We start from the raw sequence: 20,161 nt of genomic DNA on the forward strand, positions 1-20,161 counted from the left end.
AGTTGTACAGGGCCTTGGTGAGGCCACACCTGGAGTATTGTGTACAGTTTTGGTCTCCTAACCTGAGGAAGGACATTCTTGCTATTGAGGGAGTGCAGCGAAGGTTCACCAGACTGATTCCCGGGATGGCGGGACTGACCTATCAAGAAAGACTGGAACAACTGGGCTTGTATTCATTAGAGTTCAGAAGAATGAGAGGGGACCTCATAGAAACGTTTAAAATTCTGACGGGGTTAGACAGGTTAGAGGCAGGAAGAATGTTCCCAATGTTGGGGAAGTCCAGAACCAGGGGACACAGTCTAAGGATAAGGGGTAAGCCATTTAGGACCGAGATGAGGAGAAACTTCTTCATCCAGAGAGTGGTGAACCTGTGGAATTCTCTACCACAGAAAGTTGTTGAGGCCAATTCACTAAATATATTCAAAAAGGAGTTAGATGAAGTCCTTACTACTAGGGGGATCAAGGGGTATGGTGAGAAAGCAGGAATGGGGTACTGAAGTTGCATGTTCAGCCATGAACTCATTGAATGGCGGTGCAGGCTAGAAGGGCCGAATGGCCTACTCCTGCACCTATTTTCTATGTTTCTATGTTTATTTGTCAAGGCATGGAATACAAGAGCAAGGAGGTTATGCTTGAACTGTATGAAACAGTGGTTAGGCCGCAGCTGGAGTACTGCATGCAGTTCTGGTCACCACATTACAGGAAGGATGTGATTGCAGAGGAGATTTACAAGAATGTTGCCTGGACTGGAGAATTTTGGCTATGAGGAAAGATTGGAGATACTGGGTCTGTTTTCTTTGGAACAGAGGAGGCTGAGGGGAGACCTGATTGAGGTGCATAAAATTATGAAGGGCCTGGATAGAGTGGATAGAAAGGACCTGTTTCCCTTGACAGATGGGTCAACAACCAGGGGGGCATAGATTTAAAGTAATTGGGGAGAGGTATAGAGGAGATATGAGGGAAAATTTCTTCACCAGAGGATGGTGGGGGTCTGGAACCCACTGCCTGAAAGGGTGGTAAAGGCAGAAAGCCTCACCACAGTTAAAAAATACTTGGATGTGCACTTAAAGTGACGTAACCTACAGGGCTTTGGACCAAGAGCTGGAAAGTGGGATTAGGCTGGATAGCTCTTGGTAAGCCGGCGCGGACATGATGGGCCAAAATGGCCTCCTTCCATGCTCTAACTTTCCATGATTCTATGGTGTGCCAGACAGATAATGACGGCAGATTTCCTTCCCTGGAGTACTGTGCACAGTTTTGGTCTCCTTATCTAAGGAAGGATATACTTGCCTTGGAGACGGTACAACGGAGGTTCATTCGATTGATTCCTGGGATGAGAGGGCTGTCTTATGATGAGAGATTGTGTAGAATGGGCCTATACTCTCTGGAGTTTAGAAGAATGAGAGGTGATCTCATTGAAACATACGAGATTCTGAAGGGAATTGACAGGGTAGATGCTGAGAGGTTGTTTCCCCTGGATGGAGTGTCTAGAACCAGGGGACACAGACTCAGGATAAGGGGTTGGCTATTTAGGACTGAGATGAGGACAAATTTCTTCACTCAGAGTGTTGTGAATCTTTGGAATTCTCTGCCCCAGATGGCTGTGGATGCTCAGTCGTTGAGTATATTCAAGGCTGAGATCGGTAGTTTTTGGAGTCTAGTGAAATCGAGGGATATGGAGATCGGGCAGGAAAGTGAAGTTGAGGTCTATGATCAGCCATGATCTTATTAAATAGCGGAGCAGGCTCGAGGGGCCGTAGGGCCTGCCCCTGCTCCTATTTCTTATGTTCTTAAAGGACATGAGTGAACCCGGTGGGTTTTCGATCACCATTACTGAGATTAGCTTTTTATTAACTGAATTTAAATTCCCCAGCTGCCGTGGTGGGATTTTAACTCACGTCTCCGGATCATCAGTCCAGGCGAACCGACCTCTATCTTGCAGAGGCTGATCGTCAACTCTCTGACACCTCCTCCTACTTCCCCCTGGACCATGACCCCACACTGAACATCAAGCCATCATTTCCCAGACCGTCACTAACCTCATCTCCTCTGGAGATCTTCCCTCCACAGCCCCCAACCTCATTAATTCCCCAACCCCACACAGCCCACTTCTACCTCCTTCCCAAGATCCACAGCCAGGACTGCCCAGGTTGACCCATCGTTTCAGCCTGTTCTTGCCCCACAGAACTTATTTCTTCCTATCGCGACTATATTTTTTCTCCCCTTGTCTCCACTCTCTTCCCACCTACATCCGCAACCCCTCCAACGCCCTCCGTCACTTCAGCAGTTTCCAGTTTCCCGGCCCCAACCGTCTCCTTTTCACCATGGACGTCCAATCCCTCTACACTTCCATCCCCAACCAGGATGGCCTGAGGGCGCTCCGCTTCTTCCTCGGGCAGAGGCCCAACCAGTCCCCATCCCCCATCCTCCCTCCTCCGCCTGGCTGAACTTGTTCTCACATTGAACAACTTCTTCTTTAACTCCATTCACTTTCTCCAAATTAAAGGTGTTGCTATGGGAACCCGCACGGGTCCTAGCTATGCCTGCCTTTTCATGGGATATGTGGAACATTCTTTGTTCCAATCCTACTCGGGTCCCCTCCCTCACCTCGGTACGTTGATGACTGTATCGGTGCCGTTTCCTGCTCTCGCCCTGAACTAGAACATTTCATTCACTTTGCATCCAATTTCCACCCTTCCCTCACCTTCACATAAGAACATAAGAAATAGGAGCAGGAGTAGGCCATATGGCCCCTTGAGCCTGCTCCGCCATTTAATACAATCATGGCTGATCTGATCATGGACTCAGGTCCACTTCCCCGCCCGCTCCCCATAACCTCTTATTTCCTTATCGTTTAAGAAACTGTCTATTTCTGTCTTAAATTTATTCAATGTCCCAGCTTCCACAGCTCTCTGAGGCAGCGAATTCCACAGATTTACAACCCTCTGAGAGAAGAAATTTCTCCTCATCTCGGTTTTAAATGGGCGGCCCCTTATTCTAAGATTATGCCCTCTAGTTCTACTCTCCCCTATCAGTGGAAATATCCTCTCTGCATCCACCTTGTCAAGCCCCCTCATAATCTTATACGTTTCGATAAGATCACCTCTCACTCTTCTGAATTCCAATGAGAAGAGGCCTAACTTACTCAACCTTTCCTCATAAGTTAACCCCCTCATCTCCGGAATCAACCTTGTGAACCTTCTCTGAACTGCCTCCACAGTAAGTATATCCTTTTGTAAATATGGAAACCAAAACTGCACGCAGTATTCCAGATGTGGCCTCACCAATACCCTAATAACTGTAGCAAGACTTCCCTGCTTCTATACTCCATCCGCTTTGCAATAAAGGCCCAGGGCTAGAACCTCCACTTTTTTTGCTTGCTTAACGCCAACTTTACGCCCATTTTACCGCTGAGATGACGTATAACACGCATATATCGCCCATTTTGGTACAAAATGGAAACTGGCGGGCATTTTTCGGAACCTTATCGCGGAGCGTTACTTTCCCCATGTGCTTAATGCCGAGAAAAAAATATTACCGCCTGCCCATATTTTTTTGGCCGGAATCATCAGAATGGGTGAATTCAACGGCCATAATATCACCCAGTGTTACTTTACGCACGGAATTAACACCAAGATTCAATATTAACGCCTGCCGACTGTTTTTTGTCGTAAAGAGCATATTTACCCAAACTAGCGGCCATGAGATCGCCCGGCATCAGTTTCACCACCTCGCACTCATGTATTCAACTATCATTGTAACCCATGTATAAGCTGACCTAAGTTGTACACCTTGAGAACATTGACCACACAAGGGGGTGAATTTGTGGGAGACACTCCTAATCTGGACTTTCAGATATAAAAGGGGAAGCTCCACTCACCTTCATCACTTGAGGTCTTGGTAATAAAGGTAACTGGTCACAGAGTGACCTTCTCTCAAGTACGGGCCTCGTGTGCATTTATACTGGAAAGTAAGGGCATATCATCGCCCAAAAAACCGCCCACAAAAAGTAGAACTAACCGGAACTAATCACAGCGTTATGGACGCCATGTTCTACATCACATGTCGCGTCCTTTAAAAGGCCGCTGTGCTTCAACCTTGGCGGAGTTCGGATGTACTCTGCAGGTCATTGGAGTTGATGTGAACATCTGTAAAAACATCTTGCCCACACTGTGACTGATTGGAATTGAAGAGGTGTCTTCGTCGGGACATGCCTTGTTTGTGAGCAATTGGTGGAAAACAGAAAGCTACTGCAATAGGGCCTGTCCTTTCTCACCCTCGCTTGGTGACCAAATGCATGCAGCAGACTCGAGATCGCCGGAGGAATGCTGCACTGCAAAAAACATTTAAACCGAACATTGGTCTGAAATCATCAGTATTTCTGTACAGACCAACCCTTCCCCGCCCCCTCCCCACCGCTTCTCCTCCCCACCTCTACCCCTTCCCCTTCCCCTCCTGACTCCAAGCCGCCTGGCCGAAGAGGTCCGCAGGCGATGCTTCATTGGTTGGGGCGGGGTGGGGGTGATGGCCGAAACGCTGCTTGTACGGATACCGAGGTGGGAACGTGCTCCAAGCCACAAGCAAGATGTTGCTGCTGGCTCTCACGTGTGGTTGGCAATGAGGGTGTGGTACCTTGGGGTGCAGTGCTGCGCTCCGGGACCACTGGGAGCCCTCTGCCACCAGTGTTCCAGGCTACCAGCTCCAGGGCCTCCTCCATCCCTTCCATTTTATATGTAATTTGTTGGACAAAAACTCGGTGCCAACTGTGTTCTTAGTGCCTAGTAGGCTTTTTGCTGCTGGTGAATCTCCCACAACAGCCAGACAAGCACACACCACAGCCACACACGCTTTCAGTGCCTCTGAGCTCCCTCTCTCTCCTCTTCTGTGCATGACATGATGACCCTTGACCTCCTGAATCGCGGGAATCGAGCGTTGCCATGCCGTCGCTAAGGATGGCCACACTTTACGGCAGAAGGTCAGAAAAATTTAACCGCCCATTTGATATCGCTCGCCCATTTTCAAAAATGTAAACCAGGTGTTTTGAGAATGGGCGAGAAGCCAGTGATCTGAAAACCCTTTTTCAACAACCAGGCCGGAAATAACGCCCAATTTTGGGTGATAAGCACAAAAATGGAGGTTCTAGCCCCATGATTCCATTGGCCTTCCTGATCACTTGCTGGACGTGCATACTCATAATCATCATCATCATAGGCAGTCCCTCGGAATTGAGCAAGACTTGCTTCCACTCCTGAAGTGAGTTCTTTGGTGGCTGAACGATACGAGAACCACAGACTCTGTCACAGGTGGGGCAGATAGTCGTTGAAGGAAAGGGTGGGTGGGACTGGCTTGCCGCACGCTCTTTCCGCTGCCTGCGCTTGATTTCTGCATGCTCTCGGCGACGAGACTCGAGGTGCTCAGCGCCCTCCCGGATGCACTTCCTCCACTTAGGGCGGTCTTGGGCCAGAGACTCCCAAGTGTCAGTGGGGATGTTTCACTTTATCAGGGAGGCTTTGAGGGTGTCCTTGTAGCATTTCCGCTGCCCACCTTTGGCTCGTTTGCCGTCAAGGAGCTCCGAGTAGGGCACTTGTTTTGGGAGTCTCGTGTCTGGCTTGCGGACAGTGTGACCTGCCCAACGGAGCTGATCGAGTGTGGTCAATGCTTCAATGCTGGGGACATTGGCCTCAATGAGGACGCTGATGTTGGTGCACCTGTCCTCCCAGGGGATTTGTAGGATCTTGCAGAAACATCGTTGGTGGTATTTCTCCATCAACTTGAGGTGTTTACTGTACATGACTCTGAGCCATACAGGAGGGTGGGTATTACTACAGCCCTGCGTTTCATGCACAAGTACCCCCCAGGTCCTGCTGTACTGCGGCACTATGCAATCTTTCTCCATTTAAATAATAACTTGCTCTTGATTTTTTCTGCCAAAGTGCATGACCTCACACTTTCCAACATTATACTCCATCTGCCAAATCTTTGCCCACTCAGTTAGCCTGTCTATGTCCTTTTGCAGATTTTTTGTGTCCTCCTCACACATTGCTTTTTCCTCCCATCGTTGTATCGTCAGCAAACTTGACTATGTTGCACTCAGTCCCTTCTTCCAAGTCGTTAATATAGATTGTAAATAGTTGGGCTCCCAGCACTGATCCCTGCAGCATCCGACTAGTTACTGATTGCCAACCAGTGAAAGAACCATTTATCCCTGTTTTCTGTTAGTTAGCCAATCTTCTACCCATGCTAATATATTACCCCCACCCTGTGAACTTTTATCTTGTGCAGTAATCTTTTACGTGGCACCTTGTCAAATGCCTTCTGGAAGTCCAAATACACCACATCCACTGGTTCCCTTTTATCCACCCTGTTCATTACATCCTCAAAGAATTCCAGCAAATTTGTCAAACATGACTTCCCCTTCATAAATCCATGCTGACTCTGCCTGACCGAATTATGCTTTTCCAAATGTCCTGCTACTGCTTCTTTAATAATGGACTCCAACATTTTCCCAACCACAGATGTTAGGCTAACTCTATAGTTTCCTGCTTTTTGTTTGCCTCCTTTTTTAAATAGGGGTGTTACATTTGCAGTTTTCCAATCTGCTGGGACCTCCCCAGAATCCAGGGAATTTTGGTAAATTACAACCAATGCATCCACAATCCCTGCCACTACTTCACTTAAGACCCTAGGATGCAAGCCATCAGGTCCACGGGATTTATCTGCCTTTAGTCCCATTATTTTACTGAGTACCACCTCCTTAGTGATTGTGATTGTGTTAAGTTCCCCCACCCCCCCTATAGCCCCTTGACTATCCACTGTTGGAATATTGTTAGTGTCCTCTACCGTAAAGACTGATACAAAATATTTGTTCAGTGTTTCTGCCATCTCCATGTTCCCCATTACTAATTCCCCGGTCTCGTTCTCTAAGGGACCAACATTTACTTTAGCCACTCTTTTCCTTTTTATGTACCTATAGAAACTCTTGCTATCTGTTTTTATATTTTGTGCTAGTTTATTTTCATAGTCTATCTTCCCTTTCTTAATCATTTTTTCAGTCATTCTTTGCTGGCTTTTAAAAGCTTCCCAGTCTTCTGTCCTCCCACTAGTTTTGGCCACTTTGTATGCCCTTATGTTTAATTGGATACCGTCCTTTAGTTAGTCACGGATGGCTGTCTTTTCTCTTACACCCTTTCCTCCTCACTGGAATATATTTTTCTTGAGAGTTGTGAAATATTTCCTTAACTATACACCACTGTTCATCAACCGTCCTACACTTCAATCTATTTTCCCAGTCCACTTTACCCAACTCTGCCCTCATACCTTCATAGTCTCCTTTATTTAAGCTTAGTATGCTGCTTAGAGATCCAACTTTCTCACCCTCCATCTGGATTTGAAATTTAATCATGCTATGATCACTCATTCCAAGGGGATCCTTTACTAGGAAATTGTCTATTAATCCTGGTCCATCTCCGACTCTTCCCTTCCCTTCCTCGACTTCTCTGTCTCCATCTCTGGGGATAGGCTTTCGACCAGTATCCACTATAAGCCCACTGACTCCCACAGCTACCTGGACTGCACTTCCTCCCACCCCGTATCCTGTATGGACTCCATTCCATTCTCCCAGTTTCTCTGTCTCCGTCGCATCTGCCCTGACGACGCCACCTTTCACACTAGTGCCTCTGACGTGTCTTACTTTTTCCTCAACCGAGGATTCCCCTCCGCCATGGTTAACATGGCCCTCGACTGTGTCCGTTCTATTTCCCACACCTCCGCTCTCACCCCTTTCCCTCCCTCTCAGAACCACGACAGAGTTCCCCTTGTCCTCACCTTTCACCCCACCAGCCTCCACGTTCAACGGATCATCCTCCGCCATTTCCACCACCTCTAGCGTGATCCCACCACCAATCACATCTTCCCCTCCCCTCCCCTCTCAGCATTCCAAGGGACCGCTCCCTCCGCGACACCCTGATCCATTCCGTAGTCACCCCCAGCAGCCTCCCCCCCCCACTTCCCACAGCACCTTCCCATGCAAGCGCAGGAGATACAACACCTGCCCTTTTACCTCCTCCCTTCCCACTATCCAGGGCCCCAAATACTCCCTCCAGGTGAAACAGCGATTTACTTGTACTTCTTTCAATTTAGTATCCTGTATTCGCTGCTCACACGTAGATTGGGTGAACGTTTTGCGGAACACCTCCTTTCAGTCCGTAAGTGTGAACCTGAGCTTCCAGTCGCCTGTCACTTTAATTCCCCGCTCCACTCCCACTCTGACCTCTCCGTCCTCGGCCCCCTACACTGTACCAACGAAGCTCAACGCAAGCTCGAGGAACAGCATCTCACCGATTTCATTTAGGCATTGGACTCAACATCGAGTTCAACAATTTCAGACCCAGAACCTCTGCTCATCTTTGGCTCCCCCGCCCCCCTCCCTCCATGTTATGTTTTTTTTCTCTTTGTCTCCAATGGCGGCTGGTCATTATCCCGCTATTCACGCCCTATCTGGACTAACCTTTTTCTAACTCCTGGCCATTACCATCTGAAGTCGGCCCATCATCCTTTTGTCTCTCTAATCTCTCCTGCCTTCCACCCTATCACAGACCTTCCCTTTTGTTCTTTCCTCCCTTCCCTCTTTCAGTGCTGGTTAAGAATCTATTCTTTCCGAACACTCTCCAGTTCTGACGAAGTCATCGACCCGAAACGTTAACTCTGCTTCCTCTCCACAGATGCTGCCTGACCCGCTGAGATTTCCAGCACTTTCTGTTTTTATTTCATTAGTCCAGGCCCCTAGATTAAGAGCCCATTAACATAGCCCAGCGATGTGGATTGCATCGTTTCCCCAGTTGTCTGTGCGCAGTGTGCTGTGCTGTGACCTTGCCTGAGGTTGTACACACCACCACTTACTTCAGCTGGCCTGTTCTCTCTCTCTTTCAGATCGGCCGTGGATCTGGAACATTCCGTACCTTCATGCTCCCGACACTAACGGAAACGTCTGGGCTCCTTCGTAACCCGCAAGAAGGGGCCTCCCGGTGCCGTGTTATTGATCGTGTCCCAGAGGGCTTAACTGAAAAAAGTCAATTTTTGAAACATTCACGCGGTTTATATGCTGACCTGCCGAGTATTTCTAACGTTTTCTGTGTATAATGCAATTTATATGTGTTTTTTTGCAGAATAAAGTTTTTGAATACAGCTCCTTTCTGTCACCTTCAGTATCTGTTTATCCAAACCTTGCTTTTCTCGTCTCGCCGAAGGTGCATTCATTTCGGAAGAAGTGTATTTTTTGTTTTGGTGAATTTTTGTGTTCGTCAAAGTGTCACGAATTGCAATCCTTTTCCTTTATTGATAACTGAGGCTCCAACTCCGCCCGCCCCCCCACCCCAACTCTACCCCCCCCCGACTCTCCCCCCCCCCCGACTCTCCCCCCCCCCCCCGACTCTCCCCCCCCCCGACTCTCCCCCCCGACTCTCTCTACCCCCCAACTCTCTCTCCCCCCCAACTCTCTCGCCCCGACTCTCTCTCTCCCCCCGACTCTCTCTCTCCCCCCTCCGACTCTCTCTCCCCCCCCCAACTCTCTCGCCCCGACTCTCTCTCCCACCCTCTCCCCCCCCGACTCTCTCCCCCGCCCGACTCTCTTCCCCCGACTCTCTCTCCCCCCCGACTCTCTCCCCCGCCCAACTCTCTCCCCCCCGACTCTCTCTCCCCCTGACTCTCTCCCCCCCCGACTCTCTCCCCCCCTGACTCTCTCCCCCCCGACTCTCTCTCCCCCTGACTCTCTCCCCCGCCCGACTCACTCCCCCCCGACTCTCTCCCCCCCCGACTCTCTCCCCCCCGACTCTCTCCCCCCCCGACTCTCTCCCCCCCCGACTCTCTCCCCTCCCGACTCTCTTCCCCCCCCCGACTCTCTCCCCCCCGACTCTCTCCCCCCCCGACTCTCTCCCCCCCGACTCTCCCCCCCCCCGACTCTCCCCCCCCCCCGACTCTCCCCCCCCCGACTCTCTCCCCCCCGACTCTCTCCCCCCCGACTCTCTCCCCCCCGACTCTCTCTCCCCCCGACTCTCTCTTCCCCCCCGACTCTCTCTCTCCCCCCCCGACTCTCTCTCCCCCCCCCGACTCTCTCTCCCCGACTCTCTCCCCCCCCGACACTCTCTCCCCCCCGACTCTCTCTTCCCCCCCGACTCTCTCTCCCCCCCCGACTCTCTCCCCCCCCCGACTCTCTCTCCACCCCCCCCGACTCTCCCCCCCCCCCCGACTCTCCCCCCCGACTCTCTCTACCCCCCAACTCTCTCTCCCCCCCAACTCTCTCGCCCCGACTCTCTCTCTCCCCCGACTCTCTCTCTCCCCCCGACTCTCTCTCTCCCCCCTCCGACTCTCTCTCTCCCCCGACTCTCTCTCTCCCCCGACTCTCTCTCTCCCCCGACTCTCTCTCCCCCCCCGACTCTCTCTCCCCCCCCGACTCTCTCCCCCGCCCAACTCTCTCCCCCCCGACTCTCTCTCCCCCTGACTCTCTCCCCCCCGACTCTCTCCCCCCCTGACTCTCTCCCCCCCGACTCTCTCTCCCCCTGACTCTCTCCCCCGCCCGACTCACTCCCCCCCGACTCTCTCCCCCCCGGCTCTCTCCCCCCCCCGACTCTCTCCCCCCCCGACTCTCTCCCCTTCCGACTCTCTTCCCCACCCCGACTCTCTCCCCCCCGACTCTCTCCCCCCCCGACTCTCTCCCCCCCGACTCTCCCCCCCCCCGACTCTCCCCCCCCCGACTCTCCCCCCCCCCCGACTCTCCCCCCCCCCGACTCTCTCCCCCCCGACTCTCTCCCCCCGACTCTCTCTCCCCCCCGACTCTCTCTTCCCCCCCGACTCTCTCTCTTCCCCCCCCGACTCTCTCTCTCCCCCCCCGACTCTCTCTCCCCCCCCCGACTCTCTCTCCCCGACTCTCTCCCCCCGACACTCTCTCCCCCCGACTCTCTCTTCCCCCCCGACTCTCTCTCTCCCCCCCGACTCTCTCTCTCCCCCCCGACTCTCTCTCTCCCCCCCGACTCTCTCTCTCCCCCCCGACTCTCTCTCCCCCCCGACTCTCTCTCCCCCCCCGACTCTCTCTCCCCCCCCCGACTCTCTCTCCCCCCCCGACTCTCTCTCCCCCCCCGACTCTCTCTGTTCCCCCCCAACTCTCTCTCTCCCCCCGACTCTCTCTCCCCCCCCCGACTCTCTCTCCCCCCCCCGACACTCTCTCCCCCCCCGACTCTCTCTCCCCCCCCCGACTCTCTCCCCCCCCCGACTCTCTCCCCCCCCCCCCGACTCTCTCTCCCCCCCCCAACTCTCTCTCCCCCCCCCCCAACTCTCTCTCCCCCCCCCGACTCTCTCTCCCCCCCCCGACTCTCTCTTCCCCCCCCCGACTCTCTCTCCCCCCCCCGACTCTCTCTCCCCCCCCGACTCTCTCTCCCCCCCCCGACTCTCTCTCCCCCCCCCCGACTCTCTCTCCTCCCCCCGACTCTCTCTCCCCCCCCGACTCTCTCTCCCCCCCGACTCTCTTCCCCCCCCGACTCTCTTCCCCCCCCCGACTCTCTTCCCCCCCCCGACTCTCTTCCCCCCCCCGACTCTCTCTCCCCCCCCCGACTCTCTCTCCCCCCCCCGACTCTCTCTCCCCCCCCCCGACTCTCTCTCCCCCCCCCCGACTCTCTCTCCCCCCCGACTCTCTCTCCCCCCCCGACTCTCTCTCCCCCCCCCGACTCTCTCTCCCCCCCCCGACTCTCTCTCCCCCCCCGACTCTCTCTCCTCCCCCGACTCTCTCTCCCCCCCCGACTCTCTCTCCCCCCCCCGACTCTCTCCCCCCCCGACTCTCTCTCCTCCCCCCCCGACTCTCTCTCCCCCCCCGACTCTCTCTCCCCCCCCCGACTCTCTCTCCTCCCCCCGACTCTCTCTCCCCCCCGACTCTCTTCCCCCCCCCGACTCTCTCTCTCCCCCCCGACTCTCTCTCCCCCCCCGACTCTCTCTCCCCCCCCCGACTCTCTCTCCTCCCCCCGACTCTCTCTCCCCCCCGACTCTCTCTCCCCCCCCGACTCTCTTCCCCCCCCCCGACTCTCTCTCCCCCCCCCGACTCTCTCTCCCCCCCCGACTCTCTCTCCCCCCCGACTCTCTCTTCCCCCCCCCGACTCTCTCTTCCCCCCCCGACTCTCTCTCCCCCCCCGACTCTCTCTCCCCCCCCGACTCTCTCTCCCCCCCCCGACTCTCTCTCCCCCCCCCCCGACTCTCTCTCTCCCCCCCGACTCTCTCTCTCCCCCCCGACTCTCTCTTCCCCCCCCGACTCTCTCTTCCCCCCCCGACTCTCTCTTCCCCCCCCGACTCTCTCTTCCCCCCCCCGACTCTCTCTTCCCCCCCCCCGACTCTCCCTTCCCCCCCCGACTCTCTCTCTCCCCCCCGACTCTCTCTCTTCCCCCCGACTCTCTCTCTTCCCCCCGACTCTCTCTCTCCCCCCCGACTCTCTCTCTCCCCCCCGACTCTCTCTCTCCCCCCCGACTCTCTCTCTCCCCCCCGACTCTCTCTCTCTCCCCCCCCGACTCTCTCCCCCCCCGACTCTCTCCCCCCCCGACTCTCTCCCCCCCGACTCTCTCTCTCCCCCCCGACTCTCTCTCTCCCCCCCCGACTCTCTCTCTCCCCCCCCCGACTCTCTCTCTCCCCCCCCGACTCTCTCCCCCCCGACTCTCTCTCTCTCCCCCCCGACTCTCTCTCTCCCCCCCGACTCACTCTCTCCCCCACCCCGACTCTCTCTCCCCCCCCGACTCTCTCTCCCCCCGCTCCCCACGACTCTCTCTCTCCCCCCCCCGACTTTCTCTCCCCCCCCGACTCTCTCTCTCCCCCCCCCGACTCTCTCTCCCCCCCCCGACTCTCTCTCCCCCCCCGATCTCTTTCCCCTTCCCCTCGACTCTCTCTTTCCCCTCCCCCCCCCCCCCCCCCCCACTCTGTTTGGCTGGGGGAGGGATGTACTTGGACTGGGGTAAGGCACTTTGGTTGGCCTTTGCTGTCATCTGGGGAGGTCTGTCCTCTGTCGCTTCAGGAAGTCGAAGTGGAACAAGTTACAATTTGCAAAGTCAGTGAGACCTTGAGCTGGGCAGTTCCAGTTACACACTCCTGTGAAACTAAAGGGTGTGGCTTATCGTAAACAAAGAGTGGAGCATGGTAGCCATTTTTGCAGTACAAATAAGCACGTCATTTTTTTAATTAAGAAGTTGAGATAAAGTACTGTATTTCTCAGGATGTGTACATTGCTGGCAAGGCCGGCATTTATTGCCCGTCTGTAGCTGCTCGTGAGAAAATGGTCGTCTTGTGTCAACCAGTGGCTCAGTTGGTAGCACCCAGTGACCTTTGACTTGAGTCAGAAGGTTGTGGGTTCAAGTCCCACTCCAGAGACTTGAGCACAAAAGTCTAGGCTGACCCTCCAGGTGCTGTTTTTTGGATGTAAAAGATCGCATGGCACTATTTGAAGAAGAGCGGCGTGGGCGAGGGGGGAGTTACCCCAGTGACCAGGACAATATTTATCCTTCAAATCGACATCACTGAAAAACAGATGAAGTGGTCATTATCACATTGCTGTTTGTGGGAGCTTGCTGTGCGCAAATTGGCTGCTGTGTTTCCTACATTACAGCAGTAACTACACTCCAAAGGTACTTCATTATATAAATGCAAGTCTTTTCATTTTCCTTGAACTGCTGCAATCTGTCTGGCCCAGGCTCTCCCACAGTACTGTTCGGGAGGGAGTTCCAGGGTTTTGAGCCAAGCCGCTGATGCAGGATTCCAACATTACTGGTGAGTTGGAGAGGAGACCGGTGTTGTCACGGGGAAAATGGCACAAGGGCTTTTCAGTATCTCCAAAGCAGAAAAGCATAGCCAAAACCTTTTTATATAACTATAAAGCCTCTTTAAGATGGGAGCTAGAAGTAACTTTTTTTTTTCAATCCCTTTGTAATCAAAAAACAATTTCAGTCAGGAGTGTGATGGAATACTCTCCACTTGCCTGGACGAGTGCAGCTCCAACAACACTCAAGAAGCTCGACACCATCCAGGACAAAGCAGCCCGCTTGATCGGCTCCCCATCCACCACCTTCAACATTCACTCCCTCCACCACCGGCGCCCCCTGGCTGCAGTGTGCACCATCTACAAGATGCACTGCAGCAACTCGCCAAGGCTTCTTCGGCAGCACCTCCCAAACCCGCGACCTCTACCACCGAGAAGGACAAGGGCAGCAGGCGCATGGGAACACCACCACCTCCACGTTCCCCTCCCAGTCACACACCATCCTGACTTGGCAGTATATCGGCCGTTCCTTCATCGTCGCTGGGTCACTATCCCGAAGCTTCCCACCAATGTTCCCTTTCAGCCACGCAGCTCTCTGGACCTCCCACGCAGCCAGCCCTAACGCTAAACGCATGCGCGGCATTTCGACTGGGCCGCGCAGCCCCTCAAAAGGGCCATGCATCTAAAAATAAATGAACGGGGACGTTGCTGCCTACCTGACAGCACTGTGGGAGCACCGTCACCACGCGGACTGCAGCAGTTCAAGAAGGCGGCTCACCAACACCTTCTCGAGGGCAGTTAGGGACGGGCAATAAATCCTGGCCTTGCCAGCGACGCCCACATCCCCAGAATGAGTTTTTAAAAGTTGTTCACAGCCTCACTGATTCAGATATTGGTGTTGGTGATGTACAGTGTGTGTCGTGTGGGCCTGTAATGGTGCCACCTGGTGGCGAAGTGGGAAACACTACACAGCAAGACATGACAGTTTTCACCTGATGACTTTCTTCCCCCTCTGAAGGGGGTATGGTTTCGCGACAGTCGGTTGCCCTTGACAACCTCACCCAAGTGGCCTTTATTCACGCCCGAGCCGAGGGAGCCTGTCAAATCTGATTATTCCCCCAATTGACGTTGACACACTCACGCATATTTACAGCAGGGACGTCTATCAGGAGCTCGCACCCTGACTGACAGGTGAAGGCCGGGGGGGGGTAACTGTGGCCAATTGGACTGGGTTGTGATCCCCTGGACTGCATTGTGATCTCCTGGACTGGATCGTGATTCCCTGGACTGGATTGTGATCCCCTGGACTGGATCGTGACTCCCTGGACTGGATTGTGTTCCCCTGGACTGGATTGTGATCTCCTGGACTGGATTATGATCCCCTGGACTGGATTGTGATCTCCTGGACTGGATCGCGATTCCCTGGACTGGATTGTGTTCCCCTGGACTGGATTGTGATCCCCTAGACTGGATTGTGATCTCCTGGACTGGATTGTGTTCCCTGGCCTGTATTATGATCTCCTGGACTGGATTGTGATCCCCTGGACTGGATTGTGATCTCCTGGACTGGATTATGATCTCCTGGACTGGATTATGATCCCCTGGACTGGATTGTGATCTCCTGGACTGGATTGTGATCCCCTGGACTGGATGTGATCCCCTGGACTGGTTTCGATTACCTGAGGGAGTCGGTGGAATTTTCCATATTTTTACACTTATTGGTCCTGAGTTTCAGTTGTTTCCTTTGCCTCTCCCAGTAGATTACACATGTGCAGGGAGGGGGGGAGGGGAGGGAGCAGGCCGGAGCAGGGCCGGACATAATGCTCCAGCCATCGTTAGTGTGGGGCAGGCTTGATGGACCAGCTGGTCTTTTCCAGTCAATTCCAGACTTTCGGATGCTGTACAAACTCACCCTTAGAGACATTCCCTTATGTATCACAGCGTCATGTAAGCAGTATCAGTTTGGCTGCAGACTGCAGTCAGCCAGTCTGCAAGATGAAGCTGGTGAGCTGACCTGTGCTTGGTGGAAAGGTCAGTCAACATCAGAAGCCTTGGCTAAGAATCTGCAATTGCAAATCTGATTTCACAATCTGGTCAGCATGGATTTATGAAAGGGAAATCATGCTTGACAAATCTTCCAGAATTTTTTGAGGATGTAACTAGTAGAGTGGACAAGGGAGAACCAGTGAATGTGATGTATTTTGGACTTTCAAAAGGCTTTTGACAAGGTCCCACACAAGAGATTAGTGTGCAAAATTAAAGCACATGGTACTGGGGGTAATGTATTGACGTGGATAGAGAACTGGTTGGCAGACAGGAAGCAAAGAGTAGGAATAAACAGGTCCTTTTCAGAATGGCAGGCAGCGATTAGTGAGGTACCACAAGGTTCAGTGCTGGGACCCCAGCTATTTACAATATTCATTACCATTTAGGACCGAGATGAGGAGAAACTTCTTCACTCAGAGAATTGTGAACCTGTGGAATTCTCTACCACAGAAAGTTGTTGAGGTCAGTTTGTTAAATATATTCAAAAGGGAGTTAGATGTGGCCCTTACGGCTAAAGGGATCAGGGTGTATGGAGAGAAGGCAGGGGTGGGGTACTGAGGTTGAATGATCAGTCATGATCATATTGAATGGCGGTGCAGGCTCGAAGGGCCGAATGGCCTGCTCCTGCACCTATTTTCTATGTTTCTATGTTTCTTTACATCATCGAGAACACCATTTGTTGTGTGACTGGGAAATGCAAACAGTAATTTACAACTAGAAACTACATGCAGGTCAATAGCGAGAGGGAGATGGGAATGAGGAGAGGAAAGAGGAGAAAGAGAGGAAAGGAGAATAGGGAGAAGAGAGAAGAAAAGAGAAGGAGGGAGAGGAGAGGAGTGGAGAGGGAGGAGGGAAGGAGAGGTGAGGGTCGGACAGGAGAGGGAGGGAGAGGAGAGGGTGAGGAGAGAGAGGAGAGGGAGGGAGACAGAATGATATATAAGGGACTTGGAGGAGAGGGAGGGAGTGGAGAGGAGGGAGAGGGAGGGGGGAAGGAGAGGTGAGGGAGGGAGAGGAGAGGGTGAAGAGAGAGAGAGAGGGAGAGGAGAGAGAGAGGGAGTGGGAGGAGAGAGGGTGGAAAAGGAGAGAGAGGGAGGGAGAGGAGGGAGGGAGGGAGAGGAGAGGGAGTGAGAGGAGAGGGAGAGTGAAGAGGGAGGGAGAGGAGAGAGAGGGAGGGAGAGGAGAGAGAGGGAGGTGGAGGGAAAGGAGAGGAGAGGGAGAGGAGAAGGAGGGGGAGAACATAAGAACATAAGAAATAGGAGCAGGAGTCGGTCATTCTGCCTCTCGAGCCTGCTCCGCTATTCAATAAGATCATGGCTGATCTGATCATGGACTCAGCTCCACTTCCCTGCCCACTCCCCATAACCCTTTACTCCCTTATTGCTCAAAAATCTGTCTATCTCCACCTTAAATATATTCAACGACCCAGACTCCACCGCTCTCGGGCAGAGAATTCCACAGATTTACAACCCGCTGAGAGAAGAAATTTCTCCTCATCTCAGTTCTAAATGGGCTGCCGCTTATTCTGAGACTATGCCCCCTAGTATTATATTCCCCCAGGAGGGTAAACATCCTCTCTGCATCAACCGTGTCGAGCCCCCTCAGTATCTTATATATCGCAATAAGATCACCACTCATTCTTCTAAACGCCAATGAGTGTAGGCCCAACCTGCTCAACCTTTCTTCACAAATCAACCCCTCCATCTCAGGAATCAACAGAGTGAACCTTCTCTGAACTGCCTCAAGAGGGAGGGGAAGAAGAGGGAGGGAGAGTGAAGGACAGGAGGTGACTGAGAGATGGTCAGCTGTCAAGATGGTGAGATACGGAGTTTGTTTGAGTGGAGTTGAAACGTAAAGAGAAATTGCCAGACACTTTGAACAACATTTTAGGTAGGGTTTATTTAGTTGGGAGGCAGTTCTAAGAGTTTATTTTAGTGCCAATTTCTGTTTTGAATGTAATGTTTAATGCAGCATTATCATTCAATCCTCGTCCTGCATCACACAGATACAAGGGAAACATTTAATTAACTATTCTGACCCAAATGAAGATTAAGAAAAATATTTTATGATAGATTAAGAAACCATTTTATAACATGATTCTAAATGCACCAACTATCCTAACCCAGATGAATAAGGGGGGGGGGGGGTCGAGGGAGAGATGGAAAGGGTGGGAGTGAGGAAGGAGTGAGGGAGGGAGAGAAGGAGTGGGAGAGGCTGAGAGGGAGAGTGAAGGAGACAGAGGGAGGGAGTGAGGGAGGGAAGGATGGAGGGAGAGGGAGGGGAGAAAGGAGGAGGAGGGCGGGCGAGAGGGTGTGAGGGAGGAGAGCGAGTGATGGACGGAAGAGAGGGAGAAGGAGGAGGGGGAGAGAGATAGATGGAGGGGTGGGAGGGAGTGGGGAGGAGGAGGGAGAGGGAGGAAGAGAGGCAGGAGGAGGAGCAAGTGGGAGGAGAGAGAGAGAGGAGGAGGGAGCGAGGAGGAGGGAGAGAGGGAGGATGAGGGAGAGAGAGGAGGAGGGAGCGAGGAAGGAGGAGGGAGAGAGAGGAGGGGGCAGGAGGAGGGAGAGAGGGCGAGAGTTGCTTGCGATCACTGCAGTCGCGTTGTGATGTGGACGGAGCGTGTGATGTTCCTGGCGGACCGGGACACGCGGATGAGCGGCGGAGAGGGAAAGCCTTGCCGCCGGGGGGAGGAGAGGGGAGGGGTGTTTGAGGTCGACCCTGGGGGAGGTGGGGTGCAAGTGAGTGAAGAGTTGCTGGGAGTTGGAGAGCAAGTTGGGGGTCGGTGAGAGACATGGAGGGGGAAACTCTCCGACCCCCCTGAGCTCTGTCTCTTTCTCTGTGTGTGTCTGTGTCTCTGTGTGTGTCTCTCTGTCTCTGTGTGTGTGTCTCTGTGTCTGTGTGTCTCTCCGTGTGTCTGTGCGTGTCTCTGTGTGTGTCTCTGTGTGTGTGTCTGTGTCTCTGTGTGTGTCTCTCTGTCTGTGTGTGTGTGTCTCTGTCTGTGTGTGTGTGTGTGTGTCTCTCTCTCTGTGTCTGTGCGTGTCTCTGTGTGTGTCTGTGTCTCTGTGTGTCTCTCTGTCTCTGTGTGTGTGCCTCTGTGTCTGTGTGTCTCTCCGTGTGTCTGTGCGTGTCTCTGTGTGTGTGTCTGTGTTTCTGTGTGTGTCTCTGTCTGTGTGTGTGTCTCTCTGTCTGTGTGTGTGTGTGTCTCTCTCTCTGTATCTGTGCGTGTCTCTGTGTGTGTCTGTGTGTGTGTCTCTGTGTGTGTGTGTGTGTCTGTCTGTGTGTGTGTGTGTCTCTGTGTATCTCTCCGTGTGTCTGTGCGTGTCTCTGTGTGTGTCTGTGTCTCTTTGTGTGTCTCTCTGTCTGTGTGTGTGTGTCTCTGTGTCTGTGTGTGTGTGTCTCTCTCTCTCTGTGTCTCTGTGCGTGTCTGTGTGTGTGTCTGTGTATGTGTCTCTGTGCGTGTCTCTGTGTGTGTCTGTGTCTCTGTGTGTGTCTCTCTGTCTGTGTGTGTGTCTCTGTGTCTCTCCGTGTGTCTGTGCGTGTCTCTGTGTGTGTCTCTCTGTCTCTCTGTGTGTGTCTCTGTCTGTGTCTATGTGTGTGTGTGTGTCTGTGTCTCTGTGTGTGTCTCTCTGTCTCTGTGTGTGTTTCTGTGTCTCTGTCTGTATGTGTGTGTGTGTGTGTGTCTCTCTGTGTGTCTCTCTGTGTCTCTGTGGGTGTGTCTCTCTGTCTGTGTGTCTGTGTCTCTGTGTCTCTCTGTCTCTCTGTCTGTGTGTCTCAGTGTGTGTGTCTGTGTGTCTGTGTCTCTGTGTGTCTCTGTGTCTCTGTGGGTGTGTCTCTGTGTCTGTGTGTCTGTGTCTCTGTGTCTGTGTGTCTCTCTCTGTCTCGCTGTCTGTGGGTGTGTCTGTGTGTCTGTCTGTGTCTCTGTGTGTCTGTGTGTGTCTCTCTGTGTGTCTGTGTCTATCTCTGTGTCTGTGTCTGTGTCTCTGTCTCTCTGTCTCTCTGTCTGTGTGTCTCAGTGTGTGTGTCTGTGTGTCTGTGTCTCTGTGTGTCTCTGTGTCTCTGTGGGTGTGTCTCTGTGTCTGTGTGTCTGTGTCTCTGTGTCTGTGTGTGTCTCTGTGTCTCTCTGTCTGTGTGTCTCTGTGTGTGTGTCTGTGTCTCTGTGTGTCTGTGTGTGTCTCTCTGTGTGTCTGTGTCTATCTCTGTGTCTGTGTCTGTGTCTCTGTCTCTCTCTCTCTCTGTGTCTGTGTCTGTGTCTCTCTCTGTGTCTCTGTAGGTGTGTCTGTGTCTCTCTCTGTCTCGCTGTCTGTGGGTGTGTCTGTGTGTCTGTCTGTGGGTGTGTCTGTGTGT

The 20,161-nt window shown here is 53.1% G+C and overlaps 2 protein-coding genes across 7 annotated transcripts in view; both read left to right on the forward strand.

Annotated features, from left to right (window-relative positions):
* Nucleotides 1–9,183, forward strand: part of tdp1 (tyrosyl-DNA phosphodiesterase 1) — a 186,743-nt gene extending 177,560 nt beyond the window's left edge. For 5 of the 6 annotated variants that reach the window (XM_070877588.1, XM_070877592.1, XM_070877589.1 and 2 more), the window contains one exon: nucleotides 8,929–9,183. In XM_070877588.1, coding sequence (XP_070733689.1) covers nucleotides 8,929–9,002 — 74 coding nt within the window. In that variant the 3' untranslated portion in view covers nucleotides 9,003–9,183. The remainder of the gene's footprint in view (nucleotides 1–8,928) is intronic. The other variant, XM_070877591.1, reaches the window with a different exon arrangement.
* A 9,240-nt stretch (nucleotides 9,184–18,423) lies between these two features.
* The window catches only part of kcnk13a (potassium channel, subfamily K, member 13a), a 75,929-nt gene continuing 74,191 nt past the window's right edge, over nucleotides 18,424–20,161 (forward strand). Inside the window, 1 exon segment of the mRNA XM_070877944.1 lies at nucleotides 18,424–18,555. Within this exon segment, the coding sequence (XP_070734045.1) occupies nucleotides 18,424–18,555 (132 nt within the window).

This window comes from Pristiophorus japonicus, chromosome 4 (assembly GCF_044704955.1).
Source record: "Pristiophorus japonicus isolate sPriJap1 chromosome 4, sPriJap1.hap1, whole genome shotgun sequence".
Lineage (NCBI taxonomy): Eukaryota > Metazoa > Chordata > Chondrichthyes > Pristiophoridae > Pristiophorus > Pristiophorus japonicus.